The sequence below is a fragment of the Theropithecus gelada genome, chromosome 16 (assembly GCF_003255815.1).
Source record: "Theropithecus gelada isolate Dixy chromosome 16, Tgel_1.0, whole genome shotgun sequence".
Classification (NCBI taxonomy): Eukaryota; Metazoa; Chordata; class Mammalia; order Primates; family Cercopithecidae; genus Theropithecus; species Theropithecus gelada.
Genome location: NC_037684.1, coordinates 65,868,711 through 65,892,875, shown reverse-complemented (window position 1 = coordinate 65,892,875; position 24,165 = coordinate 65,868,711). Strand labels below are relative to the sequence as shown.

The window sequence follows — 24,165 nt, the reverse complement described above, 5'->3', positions numbered from 1 at the left end:
AAAAAAAAAAAAAAAAAAAGAGGCCGGGCGCGGTGGCTCAAGCCTGTAATCCCAGCACTTTGGGAGGCCGAGATGGGCGGATCACGAGGTCAGGAGATCGAGACCATGCTGGCTAATACGGTGAAACCCCGTCTCTACTAAAAAATACAAAAAATTAGCCGGGCGAGGTGGCGGGCGCCTGTGGTCCCAGCTACTCGGGAGGCTGAGGCGGGAGAATGGCGTGAACCCAGGAGGCGGAGCTTGCAGTGAGCTGAGATCCGGCCACTGCACTCCAGCCTGGGCGACAGAGCGAGACTCCGTCTCAAAAAAAAAAAAAAAAAAAAAAAGAAAGAAAAAGAAAGGCTATACATTATCATAAAGCCACCAAGGTAAAAACAATTTGATCATATGGGGTCATTCTAAAAGGTAAAGAAAATTAGTAATTGCCATGGAAGATATTGGCATATAACTTACCACATGTTTGCGCTTGGAACTCTACAACCACAGCACGATTTCAGTTGCAGAGTTTTTTTTTTGTTTTTTGTTTTTTTTTGTTTTTTTTTTTTCTTTTTCTGAGATGGAGTCTCCCTTTGTCGCCCAAGCTGGAGTGCAGCTGCGTGATCTCGGCTCACTGCAGCCTCCGCCTCCCGGATTCAAGCGATTCTCCTGCCTCAGCCTCCTGATTAGCTGGGATTACAGGTGCCCGCCACCACGCCCGGTTAATTTTTGTATTTTTAGTAGAGATGGGGTTTCGCCATGTTGACCAGGCTGGTCTCGAACTCCTGACCTCAAGTGATCCACCGCCTCGGCCTCCCAAAGTGCTGGGATAACAGGCATGAGCCACTGCCCCTGGCCTCAGTTGCAGAGTTCTATGTGTGTGGTTCTATATTGGCTTAACAAATGACGCTTTGCAACCCACTGTAGGCTGCTCAATTCTTTCTCAATGATGTTGTAACCAGCTTTCAAGATATCTAATGTCCGAAATGTATAAAGCACTCACTTTCTATCGGAGACTGTTAAAGTAAAACCAAGAGTCAAGAGCTAAGTCCTAGAGTACGCTTAAAACTTTAAACAGTGATTGTTCTGCATCCACATTCTTAAAGCTTTCAGGCATCACAACACACATTTTTGAAAAGTTTTGTTTCTCCTAAAATCATTCATTGTTTTCTTATCCCTCAAAAAACCAAAACCCCTCAAAACGAACAATAAAACCCCACAGCTTTTCCCTCCCAGAATCTTCAAAACAATAGGCAGTCACAAATAAGATTTCAGCGGAGTGTCCCAGACCCTTTTTCTCTCCGCTTCAGCTCCCCCTGGCGTCCCCTTCCCTTCTGTCCTGGTCTGAAATCCTCACCATTTAGAAACCTTCCTTAGGATTAGAGGACCAAGATCATCCCTCAGGGGGTTGCTCAAACACACGTTCCGTCCTAGCCCCTTCTCACGGGTACGCCAGTTGGGATTTTAGCAGATTTCCTAGCTAGTCCCGGGGCCGACACAGACAGCATCCTTCTGTGTGGTTACGAAGGAGCCTAGGGCTTTGCGGGCGGCGTAGAGCTCAGAGCCAGGAAGGGCTGACCTAGTGGCAGAAGGGTTACAACCACCCGTACCCATCCGGCCCGCCTGGGGAGAAGGCATTTGGTCCCTTTTAGGAGCTGGCGCTTGTCAGAGCTGGTAAAAACCATCCCACTCCCTGAGGCTCTCGGATCGAGGAAGTGACTCTCCAAGGCCTTGGGGAGGGTCAGGCTATGCGGGTCCTCCTGTGTGTGTCCCTGACCAGGGCTCCTGCCGTTGTCCCACACTGAATTTCAGGTGTCCCCGGTGTCTCACTATTCCTGTTTGCACTACAGGTCCTCCGAGTTCCTAAACCAGCCAGCCCAAAGATGCTGGAGGCCTCACCATTGAAGCCGATCACGGCGTCAAGTTCCAGCTCCGCCACTTGGGCCTCCGGCGAAATTTTGTTATCCATCCCTGGGAGGTTCTGCTTACTTTGCTCTCCGCCCTAGTGGGTGCAGCGTCTTCTGGTCGTTATGGTAACGGACGAGCGCATGCGCGCCAGCTCCACGCCCGCGCAGAAACCCAGCCTGCCGAATTCGAGTTCATTAGCATTCTTGGAAATGAAGGGAGATAGGGACTGGGAGGGAGATAGGGTGGGATTCATCTTTTTTGTGTCTGCTGTTTCTCTGGAAATTTAGGAGAGGGCACTAACTGCACAGAACTAATTCCTCCATCCCCTCGTGTTGAGTCTGTGACTTCTTAGTAACTCTAAAATCAAGCACCAAATGAATGGCATTTTAAAAAATATGTAATCAAGCATAGAGGACTGATGGGAAGGCTGCTATAAAATAAATAAATACATAAATATATATATATAATTGATACTTCTTTGGGCCCCTGTTTAAAGCAGCGTGAAAAAATATTTTAAATATATTTTTAAAAAGCGTTATTGAGGTATAATTTACATATCGTAAAGTTAACTTAAAGTAGGTTGTAGTAAGTTTACGAAGTGTGCAAGTCGCACCGCAATCTAGTGTTTTGTTTGTTGTTTTGTTTTTTTGAAGCAGGACAAATTTTTAAGTAACTGCTACGGAGGTCTTGCAGCGCTCCCACCTTCCTGGGAAAATGCTTAGTTTCTATTTAACAATTTTAACTGAGCTCAGCTGTTCGCGTCTCTTAGTGGGAGTAGATTGCGCCAGCCAACTGTTCCCAGGGGAGCACTTTCTCTGATCATGGTTCTTAGGCTCTAGTTATTCACTTTGCAAACTCCAGGCTCCGGTCGCGCACGGGACGAACTGCGGGGAGTGAGCCGTGCGGGCCGCCGTAGTCAGCTGCTAAGAGCAGGAAGAGTCCGAGCGGCGGGCGGAGTCTGCAGGATGGCACCGGACCCCTGGTGAGCCCAGGGTGAGGGTGGCGGTGCGCGGAGGGACCTTCGGGGAAGCCGGGCTTCCGGGGAGCAGGCGATCCCTTCGCATTGCCCCGGAGGCCTTTCGGGATGAGGGGAGGGGCAGCGAGACCCTTCCTCTACTGAGGGGACTCAGCCACATCCCGCCACCCTTGGTCCTTCCAAGGGTAGCTGGGGAAGGAGACTGGGTGGTCAGCTGGAGAGCTGAGGATTTGAGCCAAATCTCTGAATATTTCTCAAGCTTTTCTGGGCTGCATCTCGCTGCGGGGATTTCCCGCCCATCCTGGTTGTGGAGCTGGCCGGTGCAGGCTTCCTTGGACTCCTATAAAAGTGAAGTCGAAATAACCTTTTTGTAGCATGTCTGTCCATCTCGGTAAACCCCCTTATTTCACAGGTGGAGAAACCGAGGTTCAGAATCCATGGTCACCAGCCAGTTAGTAACCAGCTGGGTCTAAGACCTAGATCCTGGGGGCCCTTCCAGATACAGGAACCTGGGAGGGAAATTGTGCGCTTGTTTATAAGGCATTTTGCACTTTCTTGAGTTAATATCATGAAGTCTTTTCCTTTAGCAGTAGCTTCTGCAGTAAAACAATAGGTGATAAGGGTCATTTATTTAGCAGTCAATCCCAAGGACTGCTTGATGAAAGATGCAACTTTTGATCTCAAGGAACATATTGTTTGATCCCAAGGAACATATTGTTATTGAACATAGACTTGACCTTTCTGCTTAATAATTAAAAACATTACAGCTCTATAACGTTCTTGTTGGAATCTATGTCTTATGTTGTTATTTCTAATATAGTTTATAATTCTTTAAGTTACCCTCAGCCTGGATGTTAGAAGAATGGGTTCTAAGAACAAAGTTGAGTTACCTGGAATCTAGGTTATTTGGGTCAATTATTTAATTTAGCATTGACTTTTTTAGACCTAATTTTAGGCCGGAGGCGGTGGTGGCTCACGCCTGTAATCCCAGTACTTTGGGAGACCGACGCAGGTGGATCACCTGAGGTCGGGAGTTCGAGACCAGCCTGACCAACAGGGAGAAACCCCCACTCTACTAAAGATTACAAAATCAGCTGGGCGTGGTGGCGGGTGCCTGTAATCCCAGCTACTCAGGAGACTGAGGCAGGAGAATCGCTTGAACCCGAGAGATGTAGGTTGTGGTGAGCTGACATAGCGCCATTGCACTCCAGCCTGGCCAACAAGAGCGAAACTCCGCCTCAAAAAAAAAAAAAAAAACAAAAAACAACCAAAAAACCCAAATCCCTAATTTTAACAGTTATATACACCCCTTGATAGAGAATATCTAATTTAGAGAATATTGAAAATTTGCAGAGGAAAATAAATAGCATCTTTAACTCTATAATTTGGAAATAGCCATTGTTTAATTTTTAACAATGAATTTGTTACTTTAATCTGTATTTTATATATAGTAAAACAGCATTTCTCTATGTCATTGGATATTCTTTGAAAACATAATTTTCTTTCTCTCTCTCTTTTTTTTTTTTTGAGACGGAGTCTTGCTCTGTCACCCAGGCTGGAGTGCAATGGCTCACTGCAACCTCCACCTCCCGGGTTTAAGCAACTCTCCTGCCTCAGCTTCCAGAGTAGCTGGAACTACAGGCGCATGCTGCCACACCCAGCTAATTTTTTGTATTTTAGTAGAGACAGGGTTTCACGGTGTTGCCCAGGCTGATCTCGAATTCCTGAGCTCAGGCAATCTGCGTGCCTCAGCCTCCCAAAGTGCTGTGATTACAGGTGTGAGCCACCATACCCGGCGTCATAATTTTCTTATGTTGCATAATAATGCATCACATGAATGACCGTAATTTATTTTTCGCCTCATACTAGTTTTTTTTTTTTTTTTTTTTTTTTGATGTTTTGGTTTGTTTTATGATTGCAAAGGCAGTTCCTTTGTTCCATCTCTTATTTCCTTGGGCTCCCTATCTAGAAGTAGGAATTAGAACTGTTGAAAGTGAAAGCATTTATTTTTTTTTTTTTTGTTATTCTCAATTAGTTTGACTAAGTGGCTTTCTCATTTGATTGTTGAAAGTGAGGGCTGAAGGGTACGAACATTTTTAAGGCCCTTGATACTGTGAACCCCAAAGTATCTGAGACAGGACTCAATCAATTTAGAAAGTTTATTTTGCCAAGGTTAAGAATGCACCCGTGTGGATCACGAGGTCAGGAGTTCGAGACCAGCCTGGCCAACATGGTGAAACCCCCGTCTCTACTAAAAATACAAAAAAAATTAGCTGAGCGTGGAGGCACGCGCTGTAATCCTAGCTACTTGGGAGGCTGAGGCAGGAGAATCGCTTGAACCTGGGAGGCAGAGGTTGCAGTGAGCCGAGATTGCGCCGCTGCACTCCAGTCTGGGCGATAGGGCGATACTCCGTCTCAAAAAAAAAAATTAATAATAATAACAAATGCACCCGTGACACAACCTCAGGAGGTTCTGAAGACCGGTGCCCAAGGTGGTTGGGGAACAGCTTGCTTTTATACAATTTAGGAAGAATAATACTGAGTTAATACATGTGAGATTTATGATGGCTCAATCCAGAAGGGCGGGACACCTTGAAGGGGGTGGGGGAGGCTTCAAGGTCATAAGTAGTTTGAAAAATTTTCTGATTGGCAATTGGTTGACTTATTATCAATAGAAAGGAATGTCTGGGTTATGATAAGGGGTAGTGGAGACCAAGATTTTATCATACAAATGAAGCCTCTGGGTAGCAGGCTTTAGAGAGAATAGACTGTAAATGTTTCTTATCAGACTTAAGACCTGTTTCAGGTTAACTTTGGAATGCCCTTGCCTGGGGGGTGGGATCCATGCAATGGCTGCGGGTCGAGGAGGCCTTATAATTTTATTTTTGGTTTACAATACATATTCCTAAGTTGCCCTCCACCTTCTTTAAAAACCTATAAAAGGCCAGGTGCGGTGGCTCACGCCTGTAATCCCAGCACTCTGGGAGGCTGAGGCAGGCAGATCACAAGGTCAGGAGTTTGAGACCAGCCTGACCAACGTGATGAAACCCCCTCTTTACTAAAAATGCGAAAATTAGCTGGGCATGGTGGTGCACGCCTGTAATACCAGCTACTCAGGAGGCTGAGGCAGGAGAATCACTTGAACCTGGGAGGCAGATGTGCAGTGAGCTGAGATCGCACCACTGCACTCCAGCCTAGGTGACAGAGTGAGACTCCATGTCAAAACAAAGCAAAACAAACAAACAAACAAAAAAACCAATAAAAACAGATTCAACTACAGTTTTACCTTTGTGTTGCTAAAGTCATAGGTCATTGGCACCTCCCTCAGTGTTTAGAAATGGAATAGAGCAGTTACTATTTTAATGGCCTATCAAAACAAGTGGTAAGCTGGCTGTTTAACAGAAGTAGCACATGATACTGTCTCTAAACTGGTTCTTTGCTAATGTTAATTAGCTTTACCGTCAGGGTAACTTATTTGTTGATGATATACCATTTCCAGAAAAATTACACTTAAACCTTAATAGTTTTATATTCGTGATTGGACTTTTTATGTTGGTAGCATGGTCTTCTTTTTGTTGATTTGCTTTTTAAAAACTTTATTTTGGAAGGTAAAAGATACACAAACTAGAATAGTACAATTGGCCCCTTCCATACTCACCACCCAATTTCTGTAATTATCAATATTCTGCCATTCTTGTTTCATCTCTGCCCTCCACACCTTTTTTTTTTTTTTGAGACAGAGTCTTGTTCCGTCGTCCAGGCTGGAGTGCAGTGGCACGATCTTGGCTCACTGCAGCCACTGCCTCCTGAGTTCAAGTGATTCTCCTATCTCAGCCTCCCGAGTAGCTGGGATTACAAGCACCCGCCGCCACACCTGGCTAATTTTTGTGTTTTTAGTAGAGACAGGGTTTCACCATGTTGGCCAGGCTGGTCTTGAACTCCTGACCTCAGGTGATCCACCCATCTTGACCTCCCAAAGTGCTGGGATTACAGGTGTGAGCCACCACACCCGTGCCTGGCCCAGATTACGTTTTGTTTTTTTTTTTCTTTTTTTTAGACGAAGCCTCTCTTGTCTCCCAGGCTGTAGTGCAATGGCGCGATCTCGGCTCACTGCAATCTCTGCCTCCCGGGTTCAAGCGATTCTCCTGCCTCAGCCCCTCTGCCAGATTACTTTTTCTAAACTAGTACTTCAGGCACCTGTGTGCTTGATAGTGTAATGAGGTTGTCTATTACCCCAGGCCAAGGGTTCCAGGACTTTGCCACAGATTTCAATCTCTTGGAAAACTTTTAAAGCTCCCCACGCCCAGGACAAACCCCATACCAGTTTGATCAGAATGCTGAGGTTGGGACCAGGCATTGTTATTTTTTTAAAGATTCCCCAGTGATTGCAACTTGTTTCAGAACTACTGCTCTTTAGGGCTAAAATAACAACACAAGGACCGGAGTCAGGACACCTGGGAGTTTGTGGCAGCTGTTACATTTCTCATGACCTCTTTAGGGCCTCTCTCTGTGTGTAAAAGTGTCCTCCATGGCTCTAAAATTCTCCTTGAAGTCTAACCTTGTTAGACTGGTGTTCAAGGCTCTGCAGAAACTAGCTTCTACTCATGTCTACCATTTTTTACTTACTAGGCTTCCAGGGCCACCACGCAGCCAAACGTGCCGGACACGTTCCTTTCTGTTCATCTTTGCTTGCTCTGTCTTTCACTAAGTCTAGAATGTGCTCCTGCCTCCTGTCTGAATAAGAGACCTGCTTTAACCTTGTGGTCATCCAGATGTAACCTCATGGACCTTTTCCATCTGAGCGCCTTGGCCAACAGTAATCTCTCCCACCTCTGAACTCCAGACATACTTACCACTTAGATCCCACATTTGGCAGGAGGCAAAACTTACTATATGTGGTTGATTTTTACATGTATGGTCTGGACCTCAGAGCCAGACCTAGGCTCCTCTTTTCATGATAATATGGAGGAAAAAAAGGTGAAATGTGGCAAAGTTGGGAGCAGGACCCAATTTTCCTTATTTAGCCTCCTATTTTCTTAATTCTGTGTTTTCTTGTATACTGCTATTTTTCCATACACACGCATACATGAATACATATATGAATGATGTACATGTGATATATATGACTATATAGTATATATGGATATAAATGATACGTATGTGATATGTATGAATATATGTATCAGTGATATGTATGATATATGTGAATGTGTATGATATATATATGATATATACGTGAATGGTGCTGCTTTAGAGTATAGTGGTTAGTGGTTCAGGATCCTCCCTCAGGATCCTTACGAAGTTTACAATATAAAGCTCTTAGCATAGGACCTGGCTCAGGTCAGGTACTCAGCTGTGACTATTGCTATAATTACTCTAGTAAGATTCCTAAGGAAATTGATGGGCACATTTTCCTTCATTTAAAAAAACCACTTATCAAGTTCCCTCAGTGTTCAAATGATATGTGGGAATTGGAAGGTTTCAAAAAATATGTTTACTCAAGCAAAACTTAGGACATTAGGGCTAACGGGAGTTTCCAATATTTTGTAATAGACTAGTCCTGGAAAAGAATGCTGGTCACGTTAGTCCACAGAGTCCCTGCTTTTTAGGAGCAGACTGCCTGGTAGGAGAAATGAAATGTGTATCCCTGCTTAAGTATTTTCGTTTGTTTGTTTGTTTGTGTGTTTGAGACGGAGTCTCACACTGTCGCCAGGCTGGAGTGCAGTGGCGCAATCTCAGCTCGCTGCAACCTCCGCCTCCCGGGCTCAGCGATTCTCCTGCCTCAGCCTCCCAAGTAGCTGGGATTATAGGCACCCGCCACCATGCCTGGCTAATTTTTTGTATTTTTAGTCGAGAGATGGGGTTTCACTATGTTGGCCAGGCTTGTCTCGAACTACTGACCTCGTGATCACCCGCCTCGGCCTCCCAAAGTGCTGGTATTACAGGCATGAGCCACTGCGCCCGGCCTGCTTAAGTATTTTCTATATGATAGAAAGTAAAAATGCTCTGAGAGAAGCAAAACATCAGGGGCTGTTGGGAGTTCACTGTGAACCCTTCAAAGCCTCCAACCCTGCTGAATAACAACTAGAAGCTTATTAAATGTTTTGAGAGAATTCTGGCAAGCTCAGATGTCAGGTGGGTGCGGGGCCTTTGTCCCCAGAGCATTTGGTTTTAGGCTAGACAGTACTTGCTGTTCCTGCACCCTAGAGCTGTCGCCCAGGCATCTGTGAGGCCAGCTTCTTCACCTTGCCTCAGTGTCACCTGAACGTAAGTAGCAGCTCCTCATCACTCTCTGTCCCTTTATCCTGCTGCACTTTTCTTCTTAGCACCTGTCAACACCTGACATACTATGTATTTATTTGTCTTATGACTTTCTTTCCCTAAGATATGGGCTCCTTGAAAGAGGGACTGTGTTCATTCTGTTCACTGCTGTACCAGTGCTCAGAACATGCCCAGTGCAGCGGAGGCCCCCACATTAAGAGCCTCGGCTCTGGGGCCAGACAGCCTTGGTTTGCAGCGGGCAGAACCACTTGGGCAAGTCACTTTACCTCCTTGTGCCTCCTTTTCTCCTGTGCGAGTTGGAGATGGTAATGGTACCCACTTCATAGCGTTCCTGTTTAGATTAAGTGAGTTATTACTAACGAAGCCTTCAGAATAGTGCCTGGCACATGGTAAATAACGCTCAGTCCATGTTGCTTTTACTGGTGATGTTATTCTTCTTCCCTTCTGTTCGAATTCTTTGGCTAGAATGAAAATGTCAAACTTAGGGCAAAGATTTCTTCTAAAGAACCTTATATATTTTCTCTTTTTACGACTTTGATGCAGGTTCTCCACATACGATTCTACTTGTCAAATTGCGCAAGAAATTGCTGAGAAAATTCAACAACGAAATCAGTATGAAAGAAAAGGTGAAAAGGCACCGAAGGTAATATCAGGAGAGAATTAGTACCCAATGATTTGTTTGAGTTTTGAGGTCCGAAAACCCTATCTTCCTTTGAGGCTCTCTGTGCACATGTGTGTATGATGATCTCTCTGCTTACATATGTTGAATTGGCAGAACAGCCAACCAGTTAGTAGTTATTTAATCATTGAGACTAAATGAAGCATAACACATTTAAGTTCTCCTGTTTTACTTTAAATATTTCTAACAATTTTATAGTCTAGTTCAAGGGTTAGTAAACTTCCTCCAGATAATAAGTCTTTTAGTCTTTGCAGGCCAAGAGACAATGTCTTCAAGTCTTTGAGTTTCTATCCTCACCACAAGGATAGTTATAGTTTTTACATTTTACATTAAGAATGTAAAGGCCGGGCGCGGTGGCTCAAGCCTGTAATCCCAGCACTTTGGGAGGCCGAGACGGGCGGATCACGAGGTCAGGAGATCGAGACTATCCTGGCTAACACAGTGAAACCCCGTCTCTACTAAAAAATACAAAAAAAAACTTAGCCGGGCGAGGTGGCAGGCGCCTGTAGTCCCAGCTACTCGGGAGGCTGAGGCAGGAGAATGGCGTGAACCCGGGAGGCGGAGCTTGCAGTGAGCTGAGATCCGGCCACTGCACTCCAGCCTGGGTGACAGAGCGAGACTCCGTCTCAAAAAAAAAAAAAAAAAAAAAAAAAAAAGAATGTAAAACCAGGCCAGGCATGGTGGCTCACACCTATAATCCCAGCACTTTGGGAGGCTGAGGCAGCAGATTGCTCGAGGCCAGGAATTCAAGACCAGGCTGGGCAACATGGTGAAACCCCGTCTCTACTAAAAATACAGAAATTAGCCGGGCATGGTGGTGCACACCTGTAGTCCCAGCTACTCAGGAGGCTGAGGCAGGAGAATTGCTTGAACCCGGGAGGTGGAGGCTGCAGTGAGCCGAGATTGTGCCGCTGCACTCCAGCCTGGGCAACAGAGTGAGACTCTGTCTCAAAAAAGAAAAAGATGTAAAAACCATCTTTAGTTATGGGCTGTATAAAAACAGTGATGGGATTTGGCTAGGAAATAGATTTTTGTGAAATCACAAGTTTATACTTGTGATGATGATTAAAAATGTAAGCCTTCGATTCAAATCTAACAGCATACCTTTCTTCCTTATTTTCGCCATTCCAAATTTGTATGTGCTTTTTCTCACACTGAGAATCCTAGTTTCCAAAAGCATCAGTATGTTTTTACTCATATGGTCTATTTTACAGTTTACAGAAAATGGTTTCTGAATGACTATAAAGTACCGCGATGAACACTAAGTTCAAAATTTGAGTCTTTTTAAGTTTACATTAATCTGCTAAGAATACTGAGGTTATTATGTTCCGAAGTTATGAGAATTTTTTTTTTTAAGAGTTTAGCTTTCAAGTTCAGGGGTACATACACAGGTTTGTCGTATAGGTAAGCTTGTGTTATGGGGGTTTGTGGTACACATTATTTTGTCACCCAGGTATTAAGCCTAGCACTTCCTATTTTTCCTGATCTCTTCCTGCTTCCGACTTCCTCCCTCTGCTAGGCCCCAGTGTGTGTCATTTTCCTGTATGTATCCATATGTTCTCACCATTTAGCTGTCTCCTGTATCAACAGAGTGAACAACCAACCTACAGAATGTGAGAACATGTGGTATTTGGTTTTCTGTTCCTGCATTAGTTTGCTAAGGAGAATGGCCTTCAGCTCCATCTATGTTCCTGCAAAGGACATGATCTCGATCCTTTTTACTGCGGCATAATATTCCATGTTGTATATGTACCACATTTTCTCTATCTGATCTACCACTGATGGGCATTAGATGATTCTATGTCTTTTGTTACTGTGAATAGTACTGCAGTGAACATACACATGCATGCGTCTCTTTCTGTTTTTGAGACGGAGTTTTGCTCTTGTTGCCCAGGCTGGAGTGCAGTGGTGCGATCTCGGCTCACTGCAACCTCTGCCTTCCAGATTCAAGCGATTCTCCTACCCCAGCCTCCTGAGTAGCTGGGATTACAAGCGCCTGCCACCAGGCCTGGCTAATTTTTGTATTTTTAGCAGAGATGGGGTTTCGCCACATTGGCCAGGCTTGTCTCGAACACCTGACCTCAGGTGATCCACCCACCTCGGCCTCCCAAAGTGCTGAGATTACAGGTGTAAGCCACTGCCCCCCGCCCACGTGCATGTGTCTTTATGGAAGAACGATTTCTGTTCCTTCGGGTATATACCCAATAACAGGATTGCTGGATCAAATAGTATTTCTCTTTTTAGTTCTTTGAGGAATTGCCACACTGTCTTCCACAATGATTGAACTGATTTACACTCCCACCAACAGTGTATAAGCATTCCTTTTTCTCTGCAACCTCACCAGCATCTGTTATTTTTTGACTTTTTAGTAATAGCCATTCTGACTGGTGTGAGATGGTATCTCCTTGTGGTTTCAATTTGCACTTCTCTAATGATCAGTGATGTTGAGCTTTTTTCCTATGTTTTTTGGGACCTTGTCTGTCTTCTTTTGAAAAGGGTCTGTTTATGTCCTTTGCCCGCTTTTTAATGGGGTGGATTTTTCTTGTAAATTTGCTTAGGTTCCTTATAGATACTGAATATTAGACCTTTGTCAGATGCATAGTTTTCAATTATTTTCTCGCAGTATGTAGATTGTTCACTCTGTGGATAGTTTCCTTTTCTGTGCAGAAGCTCTTTCGTTGATTAGAGCCCATTTGTCAGTTTTTGCTTTTGTTGCAATGGTTTTTAGTGTCTTTATCATGAAATCTTTGCCTGTTCTCATGTCCAGAATGGTATTGCCTAGGTTGTCTTCCAGGGTTTTTATAGATTTCGGTTTTACACTTAAGTCTTAATCCATCTTGAGTTAATTTTTGCATATGGTGTGAGGAAGGAGTCCAGTTTCTATCTTGTGCACGTGGTAGCCAGTTATCCCAGCACCACTTATTGAATAGGGAATCCTTTCCCCATTGCTTGTTTTTGTCAGGTTTGTCAAAGATCAGATAGTTGTACATGCGGCCTTATTTCTGGGTACTCTTTTTTTTTTTGAGACAAGTGTTGCTTCATCACCTAGGCTGGAGTGCAGTGGCATGCTCTCAGCTCACTGCAACCTCTCCCTTCTGGCTTCAAGTGATTCTTGCATCTCAGCTACCCAAGTAGCTGGGATTCCAGGTGTGTGCCACCATGCCCAGCTAATTTTTGTAGTTTTAGTAGAGAGAGGGTTTTGCCGTGTTGGCCAGTCTGGTCTCGAACTCCTGACCTCAAGTGATCTACCCGCCTCAGCCTCCCAAAGTGCTGGGATTATAGGCATGAGCCACTGTGCCTGGTCAACTGGGTTCTCTATTCTGTTCCATTGGTCTGTGTCTGTTTTGGTTACGGTAGCCCTACAGTATAGTTTGAAGTTGGGTAGCATGATACTCCCAGCTTTGTTATTTTTATTTGATTATTATTTTTTTGAGACAGAGTCTCGCTCTGTCACCCATGCTGGAGTGCAGTGGCATGATCTTGGCTCACTGCAACCGCCGCCTCCCGGGTTCAAGTGATTCTTGTGCCTCAGCCTCCTGGGTAGCTGGGATTACAGGCATGAGCCACCACTTCCAGCTAATTTTTGTAGTTTTAGTAGAGATGGGCTCTCGCCATGTTGGCCAGGTTGATCTCGAACTCCTGACCTCAGATGATCCTCCTGCCTTGGCTTCCCAAAGTCCTGGGATTACAGGCGTGAGCCACTGCACCGGGCCCAGCTTTGTTCTTTTTGCTCTGGATTGCCTTGGCTATTTGGGCCCTTTTTTGGTTCCATATGAATTTTAAAATACTTTTTTCTAGTTGTGTGAAGAATGTCAATGGTAGTTTAATAGGAATGGCATTGAATCTGTAAATTGCTTTGGGCAGTATGGCCATTTTAACGATACTCTTTCTTGCTGTCCATGAGCATGGACTGTTTTTCCATTTGTTTGTGTCATCTCTGATTTCTTTTATTTATTTATTTATTTATTTATTTATTTATTTATTTATTTATTTTTTCTGAGACCGAGTCTTGCATTGCCGCCCAGGCTGGAGTGCAGTGGTGCGATATAGGCTCACTGCAAGCTCCACCTCCTGTGTTCATGCCATTCTTCTGCCTCAGCCTCCTGAGTAGCTGGGACTACAGGCGCCCGCCACCACGCCCAGCTAATTTTTTGTATTTTTAGTAGAGACGGGGTTTCACCCTGTTAGCCAGGATGGTCTCGATCTCCGGACCTCGTGATCCACCCGCCTCAGCCTCCCAAAGTCCTGGGATTACAGGTGTGAGCCATCGCACCTGACCCGTGTTGTCTCTGATTTCTTTGAGCAGTGTTTTGTAGTTCTTCTTGTAGAGATCTTTACCCCATGGTGAGCTGTCTTCCTAGGTATTTTATTTTCTGTTGGTAATTGTAAATAGGATTGCATTCCTGATTTGGCCCTTGGCTTGACTGTTGATATACAAGAATGTTAGGGATTTTTTTGCACTTTGATTTTGTATCCTGAAACTTGACTGAAGCTGTTTATAAGCTTATTGAGCTGTTGGACTGGGAGTATGAGGTTTTCTAGATACAGGATCATGTTGTCTGCAAACGGGTAGTTTGACTTCCTCTCTTCCTATTTGAATACCTTTTCTTTTCCCTCCCTCCCTCCCTCCTTTCTTTCTTTCTTTGTCTCTTTCTCTCTTTCTCTCTTCTCTTTTTTTCTCTCTTCTCCTTTCTTTCTCTTTCTTTCCCTCTTTCTTTTTCTTTCTCTTTCTTTCTTTCTCTCTCTCTTTCTTTCTCTTTCTTTCTCCTTCCTTCCTTCCTTTCTTTCTTTCTCTCTCTCTCTTTCTTTCTTTCTTTCTTTCTTTTCCTTCCTTTCTCTCTTTCTCTCCCTTTCCTTGTCTTTGTCCTTTCCTTTCCCTTTCCTTGTCCTTTCCCTCTCCTCTCCTCTCCTTTTTCCTTTCTCTTCTCTTTTCTCCTCTCCTCTCCTCTCCTCTTTTTCTCTTGCCTAATGGCTCTGGTCAGGACTTCCAATATATGTTGAATAGGAGTGGTGGCAGAGGGCATCCTTGTCTTGTGCCAGTTTTCAAGCAGAATGCTGCCAGCTTTTGCCCATTCAGTATGATGTTGACTGTGGGTTTGTCATAGATGGCTCTTATTATTTTGAGGTATGTTCCTTGAATACCTAGTTTATTGAGAGTTTTTAACATGAAGTGGTGTTGAATTTTATCAAAAGCCTTTTCTGCATCTATTGAGATAATCATGTGGGTTTTGTCTTATTTCTGTTTATGTGATGTATCACATTTTTTGATTTACATATGTTGAACCAACCTTGCATCCCAGGGATGAAGCCTACTTGATCGTGGTGGATAAGCTTTTTGATGTGCTGCTGGTTTCGGTTTGCCAGTAGTTTTTTGAGGACTTTTGCAATAATTGATTCTTTCTTTTCTGTCTTATGTTATCGTTTGTTTCTGTTTTTATTCATTTTCAGGAGTTGCTTTTTCCAACTTTTTAAATTTAATTTTAAATAAGTAAAACATTTACATCGTTCAGAAGTCAAAATTATGTAAAAGTGACACTCAAAGTCTTGTTCCCATTCCTCTCTTTTCTACTTTTTCTTAACCTACTTCTTCTTTTTTTTTTTTTTTTTTTTTTGAGACAGAGTCTCGCTCTGCTGCCCAGGCTGGAGTGCAGTGGCGTGATCTTGGCTCACTGCAAGCTCTGCCTCCCGGGTTCATGCCATTCTCCTGCCTCAGCCTCCCGAGTAGCTGGGACTACAGGCGCCCGCCACCTCGCCCGGCTAGTTTTTTTGTATTTTTTAGTAGAGACGGGGTTTCACCGTGTCAGCCAGGATGGTCTCGATCTCCTGACCTCGTGATCCGCCCGTTTCGGCCTCCCAAAGTGCTGGGATTACAGGCTTGAGCCACCGCGCCCGGCCAACCTACTTCTTCTAAATAACCATTTTCATTTAATTTTTGGTTTATTCTTCCTGTGTTACTTTTTGCAGAAATAAGCCTCTATGCATGTGTATGTGTGTGTCTCTGTGTGTCTGTGTGTATGTTCTTCCTTTTATATAAAAGATACTCTTTCAGGCTGGGCATGGTGGTTCACGCCTGCAATCCCAGCACGTTGAGAGGCCTAGGCGGGTGGATCACCTGAGGTCAGGAGTTTGGGACCAGCCTGGCCAACATGGTGAAACCCCGTCTCTACTAAAAATACAACATATTAGCCGGGCATGCTGGCGAGCACCTGTAATCCCAGCTACTTGGGAGGCTGAGGCAGGAGAATCACTTGAACTCAGGAGGCAGAGGTTGCAGTGAGCCGAGATTGTGCCATTGCACTCCAGCCTGGGCAACAAGAGTGAAACTCCGTCTCAATAAATAAATGAATGAATGAACCAATGACACACTCTTTCGTATCTTGGTCTTTTCACTCGACATTTTATTTCATATTCCTTATTCTTCTTTAGGGCTGTGTGGGTACTCTACTGCATAGATGTAACATTCTTTATTTAACGTGTCTCCTAAGGAAGGGCAATTAGATTGCTTCCAGTCTTGAGCTGCTGTGAATAATGCCGCAGTAAATAACCTTGTCCTTTAAAAAAAATTATGTGCATAGGTGTCTTTGAAAGGTGAGTTCTCAGAACCAGGGCATATGTAATTTTTTTTTAAACCTGTTGTGAAATCCCCCCTCAAAGGGGTTGTCACCCTGGGCACCCCACCAGCAATGTGTGAGCGCTTCTGTTTCTTCACAGCCTGGCCAACAGGGGGTGTTGCGAGTCTTCTGAATTTTTCTTAACCTCATAAGTGAGAAATGGTATTCCAGTGTCGTTTTCAATTTGTATTTCTCATATAATGAGTCAAGTGGAGTGCGTTTTCATATGCTTGAGGGCCATTTACATATATATTATTTCTGTGAACTGTCTTGTCTTTTGTCCATTTTTCTACTGGATTATTAGCCTTTTTAGTCTTGATCTTTTAAGAGCTCCTCACGTATTAGGGAGATTAGCTCCTCGTGATAAATTGCAGTTATTTCCTTTCCTTTATCATTTGACATTTGACTTGCTTCTGGTAGTTTTGTCATGTGAAAGTTTCTTTTTTTTTTTGCTTTTTTTCTGAGACGGAGTCTCACTCTGTCGCCCAGGCTGGAGTGCAGTGGCGTGATCTCAGCTCACTGCAAGCTCCTCCTCCCGGGTTCACGCCATTCTCCTGCCTCAGCCTCCCGAGTAGCTGGGACTACAGGCGCCCGCCACCACGCCCAGCTTTTTATATATTTATAATTTTTTGTATTTGTAGTACAGACGGGGTTTCACCGTGTTAGCCAGGGTGATCTTGATCTCCTGACCTCGTCATCCACCTACTTCAGCCTCCCAAAGTGCTGGGATTACAGGCGTGAGCCACTGTGCCCGGCCAAAAGTTTTTTTTTTTTTTTTAAATGAAGTTGGCTGTCAATCTTTAATTCCTCCGTATATTTAGTCATATCTAAGTTTTTGCTGTTTCCAGGTTATAAAAAATTTATTCCTGCTTTCTTCTAGTAAATATATGGTTTCATCTTTTACATGAAGGGCTGTTATCTATTTAACTAGTGTCATCATCTTAGACAGTTAGATTCTTTCTAATTACAAATGATTTTTAAGTATAGCCAAATGTTGAAATAAATTCTTCAATGTAGACTTTCCGGATTTGGGTTGTATAACATTTTAAGCCTTTGGAACACATATATTGCAGAATAACATTTCTATACCAATTTTGATTATCTTTGAAAAAATCTCTACTAGGTAAAAATACTATGTTACAGTTTAATATGCATTTTTTGTTACGTCTTGAACATCTTTTCTTTTCTTTTTTTTTTTTTTTGTCCAGATGGAGTTTTGCTTTTGTTGCCCAGGCTGGAGTGCGGTGGCACAATCTCGGCTCACTGCAAGCTCCGAGCCTCCCAGGTTCAAGCGATTCTCCTGCCGCAGCCTCCCAAGTAGCTGGGATTACAGGCACCCGCCATCATGCCTGGCTAATTTTTGTATTTTTAGTAGAGACGGGGTTTCATCGTGTTGGCCAGGCTGGTCTCAAACTCCTGGCCTCAAGAGATCCTCCTGCCTTGGCCTCCCAAAGTGCTGGGATTACAAGCATGACCCACTGTGCCCAGCCTTGTTTCTTAATTTCAAAGTTTTCTTTTTATATATATATTAACTATATTAATTGATCTGGCATATTTAGTATAAATACTTTCTCTATTAACTTGATTTTGTAAGTGACATTGTAAAACGTGTACCAATTTTTAAATTTTATTTGAAATTATCAGCATGTTTATTGGTGATCTTTTCTAATGAGGGGAGGAGATATCATGCTTAAAAAGGCCTTTTACATACAGAGGTTATATAAATGATTATCTAAATTTTCCTTAAGCTTTTTTCCTGTTATTTTGTTTTGTTTGTGTAAATCTTCGAAATACTTGGTGTTTACTTTTGTGTGTCATAGGTGTCTAATGTTATTTTTTCCCCATTTGCTCAATTATGAATTTCTTTCCTTCCCTCATATGAAATAGTTCGTATTTCATTCACTGAATTTTCTTTCTTTTTTTTGAGACAGTCGTGCTCTGTCGCCCAGGCCGGAGTGCAGTGGCGCCATCTCGGCTCACTGCAAGCTCCGCCTCCCAGGTTCACGCCATTGTCCTGCCTCAGCCTCCCGAGTAGCTGGGACTCCAGGCGCCCGCCACCACGCCCGGCTAATTTTTTGTATTTTTAGTAGAGATGGGGTTTCACCATGTTAGCCAGGATAGTCTCGATCTCTTGCCCTCGTGATCTGCCCACCTCAGCCTCCCAAAGTGCTGGGATTACAGGTGTGAGCCACTGCGCCCGGCCTCATTCACTGAATTTTTACACACCCACATTGTTTCTGGGCCGTTTGTTATGTTGCACTATTGAAGCTGTTGGTAATTGCCAGCGTCAGCTATTGTAGTTTTTTATAATCACTTTATTTCTGATTAAGGCCCCTATGAACATGATACATATTCATGGCTTTTATCTTCCTTCATTTATCTTTCTGTCAGAATAATTTTGTAAAACTTCATTATAAAAAAAACCGACAACTGTGCTGTGCCTTAATTACCACCTCTTCTGCAATAAAAGAATTCCAAATGGGATTTCAAATAGACATGTATGTTTATAGATTTAAATTGGGGAAAAACTTAACATTTTTACAATATTGAGCGTTTCCTTTTGTTTCTTTCAGCAGTATTTATTGCACAGTTACTATGTGCCAGGCACTGTGCTAGATATTTTTTGGATTTTATTGGTATTGTTAATGAAGTTTTAAAATAGCAATTTAGTCAGGTGCAGTGGCTCACGCCTGTAATCCCAGCACTTTGGGAGGCCGAGGCGGGCAGATCACAAAGTCAGGAGATCATGTCCATCCTGGCTAACATGGTGAAACCCCGTCTCTACTAAAACTACAAAAAAATCAGCCGGGCATGGTGGCGGCTGTCTGTAGTCCCAGCTGCTCTACCCGGGAGGCTGAGTCAGGAGAATGGTGTGAACCCGGGAGGTGGAGCTTGCAGTGAGCCAAGATCACGCCACTGCACTCCAGCCTGGGCGACAGAATGAGACTCCATCTCAAAAAAATAAAAATAAAAATAAAATAAAATAACAATTAAAAAAACTCTTCCTAGGTATTACTTAAACTTAGGAATGCCCTTGATATTTTTTCACTTCTTTATGACTAATGACCATACTGAATTCCTCTACTATTTCGTTTTTTTTTTTTTTTTTTTTTTGAGATAGAGTCTTGCTCTGTTGCCCAGGCTGGAGTGCAATGGCGTGATCTCAGCTCACTACAACGTCCGCCTCCCGGGTTCAAGCGAGTCTCCTGCTTCAGTCTCCCGAGTAGCTGGGACTACAGGCGCCTACCACCACGCCCAGTTAATTTTTGTATTTTTAGTAGAGACGGGGTTTCACCATGTTGGCCAGGCTGGTTTCGAAATCCAGACCTCGTGATCCTCCCACCTCGGCCTCCCAAGAGCTGTGATCACAGGTGTGAGCCACCGCACCTGGCCTCCACTGTTTTTAATAGTCTTTCAGCCCAGCCTCTACTGTTTTTAATAATCTTTCAGTCTGGGCATGGTGGCTCATGCCTGTAATCCTAGCACTTTGGGAGGCCGAGGTGGGTGGATCACCTGAGGTCAGGAGTTCGAGACCAGCCTAACCAATATGGTGAAACTCCGTCTCTACTAAAAATACAAAAATTAGCTGGGCATGGTGGCAGGCGCCTGTAGTCCCAGCTACTCGGGAGACTGAGGCAGGAAACTCACTTGAACCCAGGAGGCGGAGTTTGCAGTGAGCTGAGATCACGCCATTGCATTCCAGCCTAGGCAACAAAGCAAGACTCTGTCTCAAAAAAAAAAAATAATAATGATAGTAATAATCTTTCAGTTGATTCTCTTAACTTTTCTAAGTAGACTATTATCAATCTGCAAATAATAATAATCTCATCTTCCCTTGTTGTCCTTATATTTTTCATATTGTATTGGTTAGAACTTCTAGAGCAAAACTAAATAATATTGCAGTTAAGGCAATAGTGTTCTATTCTTAGTTTTTCTTTCTTTTTGTATGTGTGTTTCTTTTGTTTATCATTTTCCCTATACTGTACTAATCATATGTTTATTCTGTTTTTAATCATTAACACCATGAGCTTTATTGCTAGATTTTTCTAACATCAAACTGTTCTTAAATTACTAGAATAATTTCTACTTGTTGATGGTATATGGTCCTTTTTAATGTAATTCTGAATTTGCTAATTTTTTTTTTTTTGAGACTGTCTCGCTCTGTCGCCCAGACTGGAGTACAGTGGCGCAATCTCGGCTCACTGCAAGCTCCGCCTCCTGGGTTTACACCATTCTCCTGCCTCAGCCTCCCTAGTAGCCGGGACTACAGGCGCCCGCCACCTCGCCTGGCTAGTTTTTTTTTTTTTGTATTTTTTAGTAGAGACGGGGTTTCACCGTGTTAGCCAGGATGGTCTTGATCTCCTGACCTCATGATCCACCTGTCTCGGCCTCCCAAAGTGCTGGGATTACAGGCTTGAGCCACCGTGCCCGGCCAGCTAATATTTTTGAAAAGATTTTTACATTTATAATTCCTAAGTAAGACTGACATGTGGTTGTCTTTGTCGTGCTTGTTACCAAGGTTATGGTAGCTTAAAATGTGAATTAGGCTTTCTATCTTTTTTTGTGCTCTAGAAACTGTCTTTAATTATGATAATGACACTTTTTTCCTGATTACAAAAATGATCATTTTCTTATAAAATGTTAGAAAATCCCACTACTTAGATAGAACCATGGTGCTTTCATGTGTTTGTATTTAGTTCCTAGGTTGTTTTTTCGCTGTTTGGGTGATATTTTATTTTATGACTTGATTTTTTTTTCCTTTTCATAAGTTGTGATGGATATCTTTCTATGTGAACAAATTGAGATTTGAGCCATAATTTTTAATGGCTACATACTGTGTCTTTTATCTCCCGAATGCTTTTGGTTTTTGATTTTGTGGGTTCCTCTTCGTAGGCCTGGTGTGTGGGGGGCTTTTTTGTTTGCTTCTTTTGCCCCTTTCTCTTTGAGTGTAGAGAGATCTGTTTTCCTTGGTGTTTCCCTACAACGTTGTAGGTGGTTCTTCGTTGGTTCCCAGGAGCATGGGGATAGTTCAGGTTCGACTTTTCTTGGCTGCTGGTGCCTTGGAGGTCTGCTGGATGTGTGCAGTCTGGGCCAGCCTCTGGCACACTGGCTGGTTTTCCTTGGTGTGATTCTGCAAATCCAAGGAGGGAGTCCACTTGAGTTATATAATTGCTGCTTTTGACAAGGTAGCAAAGGAAACCTGTGGTATTCTGTCTTTTTAACATGTCTCTGATTTCATCCGTGGGTGAATATGTTTTAACTTACACAGGCAGTTTTTTCGCGTTTCCAAATTCCTGAGAGGCCTCTTCTCGCCCTCTTCTCCATCCTTTAATGTAACAGGTTAGAGTCACAGACACAAATTTCCTCTGGGATGATTGGAGAAAATTCACATACTCCTGGGAAAAGAGTCGTGTGTGGTTAACATTCCTCTTGCATAAAAAGAACACATTGCCGTAAAACGTTTCATTGGGTTGTAAATTTTACCGGTTGTTTAGAGAGCCTGGTGGGGATGGTAATGGGACTTCACGCTTTGTCATTTGAAGCCTGATTGAGAGAACTGTGGGTTTTTGCTCTGGAATGAAGACTTGGGGAACACAATTTCCTGCATAGTTCCAAGGCAGATACATAGGATCAATGGGTAGAAGCTCAGGCCACAGGATTCAGCTGATGGTGAGAGCTCACTGACAGTTTCTAGTCAGTATCGGTGTTCCAGTCTGGCTTGGCTCACCACTTGGCCAGGATGTGGAGCGGGTACGAGCTGTAAGTGGGCAGCTGGGCCAGGGCACCACTGAGCCTCCTTCCAGCCCCGAGTTTGTCGTGAGGGGCTGAGTATCTGTCTCTTCCAGCCCTGGCTTGGTTGAATCATAGCCCGTGAAGTAGTGTTTATGTGATGTAATTTCGTGGATTCTGCACTGTGGACTAGAATACTTAGGATGTGTTCTTTTCTTTTCAGCTTACCGTGACAATCAGAGCTTTGTTGCAGAACCTGAAGGAAAAGATCGCCCTTTTGAAGGACTTATTGCTAAGAGCTGTGGCAACACATCAGATGTATCCATGTAAACATTTCCACCTCTTTTCTAGAGTGGGAGGAAAAGCAGTCGTATTTTAAGAAAGGAAGGAATCTGGGCCACCCAGATTTTCCCACAGCTTGAGGAAGACCTGGTTTCCAAAATATTGCCTGTAATCTTGATTTCTATTTTCAGTGTCTGTTACATGTTGTACAGTGAATATGCTGGCAAAGCAAGACCTACCGAGGGAATTAACTTACTTGGGTGTAACCTGTACCGTTCAGGAAGCTAATGCTTTCCATCAGTGCTGTATTTACGGAGCCCCGCACTGCTCCCTGTCTAGACCGCCTTGACCGTAGCTGGCTACTCCTTCAACAGGAAAACTTCCATGATCATCCTAAGCTGTGATTCTGCTTCTGGAAGTTTCCAGAGTTTTTAGTGATCATTTCTTTTCGGAGAGGCCAATACCAGTAGAAACCATACATCTCTCCCTTCCCCACCTACCCCGGTGTTTATGTAGATGATTGAGATATGGCTTGTTTGCCTTATTTTTCCTCCAGAGGCACAGACACTGCATCTAGTATGGGAGTTTGAGGGGAAGGGGTGGGGTGGGACTTCCTTGAAGCAAGTTATGCCATCATCTTAACCTCCTACCAAGTGGTACAATATATATATATATTTTTTAGAAATTCATAATCTGGGCCAGGTGCAGTGGTTCACGCCTATAATCCCAGCACTTTGGGAGGCCAAGCACTTGAGGCCAGGGGTTTGAGACCAGCCTCGTCAGCATGGTGAACCCCATCTCTACTGAAAATATAAAAATTAGCTGGGCATGGTGGCGCACACCTGTACTCCCAGCTACTCGGGAGGTTGAGGCAGGAGAATCACTTGAACCTGGGAGGCGGAGATTGCAGTGAGCCGAGATCATGCCACTGCACTCCAGCTTGGCCAACAGAGTGTGACCCTGTCTCAAAACATAAAAAAAAGAGAAATTCATAATCTGATCAATTTAGGAATATACACATGACTTGTTACCTATACTAACCCTTTACACCCGAGTGTATATTGGTTTGAAAACTTACCTCAAACTGGTCTTCTCTCATCATTTCTCTAAATTGTCCGTAGTTCATGCCAAAGACCCAATTTTTCATATTTCAGGGAGTGGATACTGCCAGGTTTTAAATATATGGAAATACGGGAATACAACTTTTTAGATAAAACAATGGAAAGTGTTCTAAAAATTATTTTCCCCCATTGTTACCCCTTTATATCACTAGGAAAGTTGGCTTAGTCGCATGATTTTCTAGATATTCAATTATTGATCCACTAAGGTTTAAAATAAGAGTTTAATTTCAAACATTAGGGCCTTATTTTTAACACAATTGGAATATTCTGAGATACTTCACCTTCCATGTCGTGTAATTTGTTATGGCACAGTTGGTCTATCATATAAAGGGTTTTTATTTTACCCAAATCAACAAGTCCTAATATACAGACCTCACTGCACCATTGTGCCCAGCTAATTTTTTTTTTTTTTTTTTGAGAGGGAGTCTCACTCTGTTGCCCAGGCAGGAGTGCAGTGGTGCAATCTCGGCTCACTGCAAGCTCTGCATCCCAGATTCACGCCATTCTCCTGCTTCAGCCTCCCGAGTAGCTGGGACTACAGGTGCCCACCACCAGGCCCGGCTAATTTTTTTGTATTTTTAGTAGAGACAGGGTTTCACC

At 43.5% G+C, this 24,165-nt stretch overlaps 2 protein-coding genes across 3 annotated transcripts in view; one reads left to right on the top strand and one right to left on the bottom strand.

Moving 5' to 3' along the window:
- Positions 1-2,014, bottom strand: part of CFAP52 (cilia and flagella associated protein 52) — a 68,870-nt gene extending 66,856 nt beyond the window's left edge. For both annotated transcript variants that reach the window (XM_025362473.1, XM_025362474.1), the window contains exon 1: positions 1,876-2,014. In XM_025362473.1, coding sequence (XP_025218258.1) covers positions 1,876-1,945 — 70 coding nt within the window. In that variant the 5' untranslated portion in view covers positions 1,946-2,014. The remainder of the gene's footprint in view (positions 1-1,875) is intronic.
- Positions 2,015-2,252: 238 nt separating this feature from the next.
- The window catches only part of STX8 (syntaxin 8), a 330,835-nt gene continuing 308,922 nt past the window's right edge, over positions 2,253-24,165 (top strand). Inside the window, exons 1-3 of the mRNA XM_025363339.1 lie at positions 2,253-2,866; positions 9,686-9,785; positions 22,386-22,480. Of these exons, the coding sequence (XP_025219124.1) occupies positions 2,850-2,866; positions 9,686-9,785; positions 22,386-22,480 (212 nt within the window). The 5' untranslated portion in view covers positions 2,253-2,849. The remainder of the gene's footprint in view (positions 2,867-9,685; positions 9,786-22,385; positions 22,481-24,165) is intronic.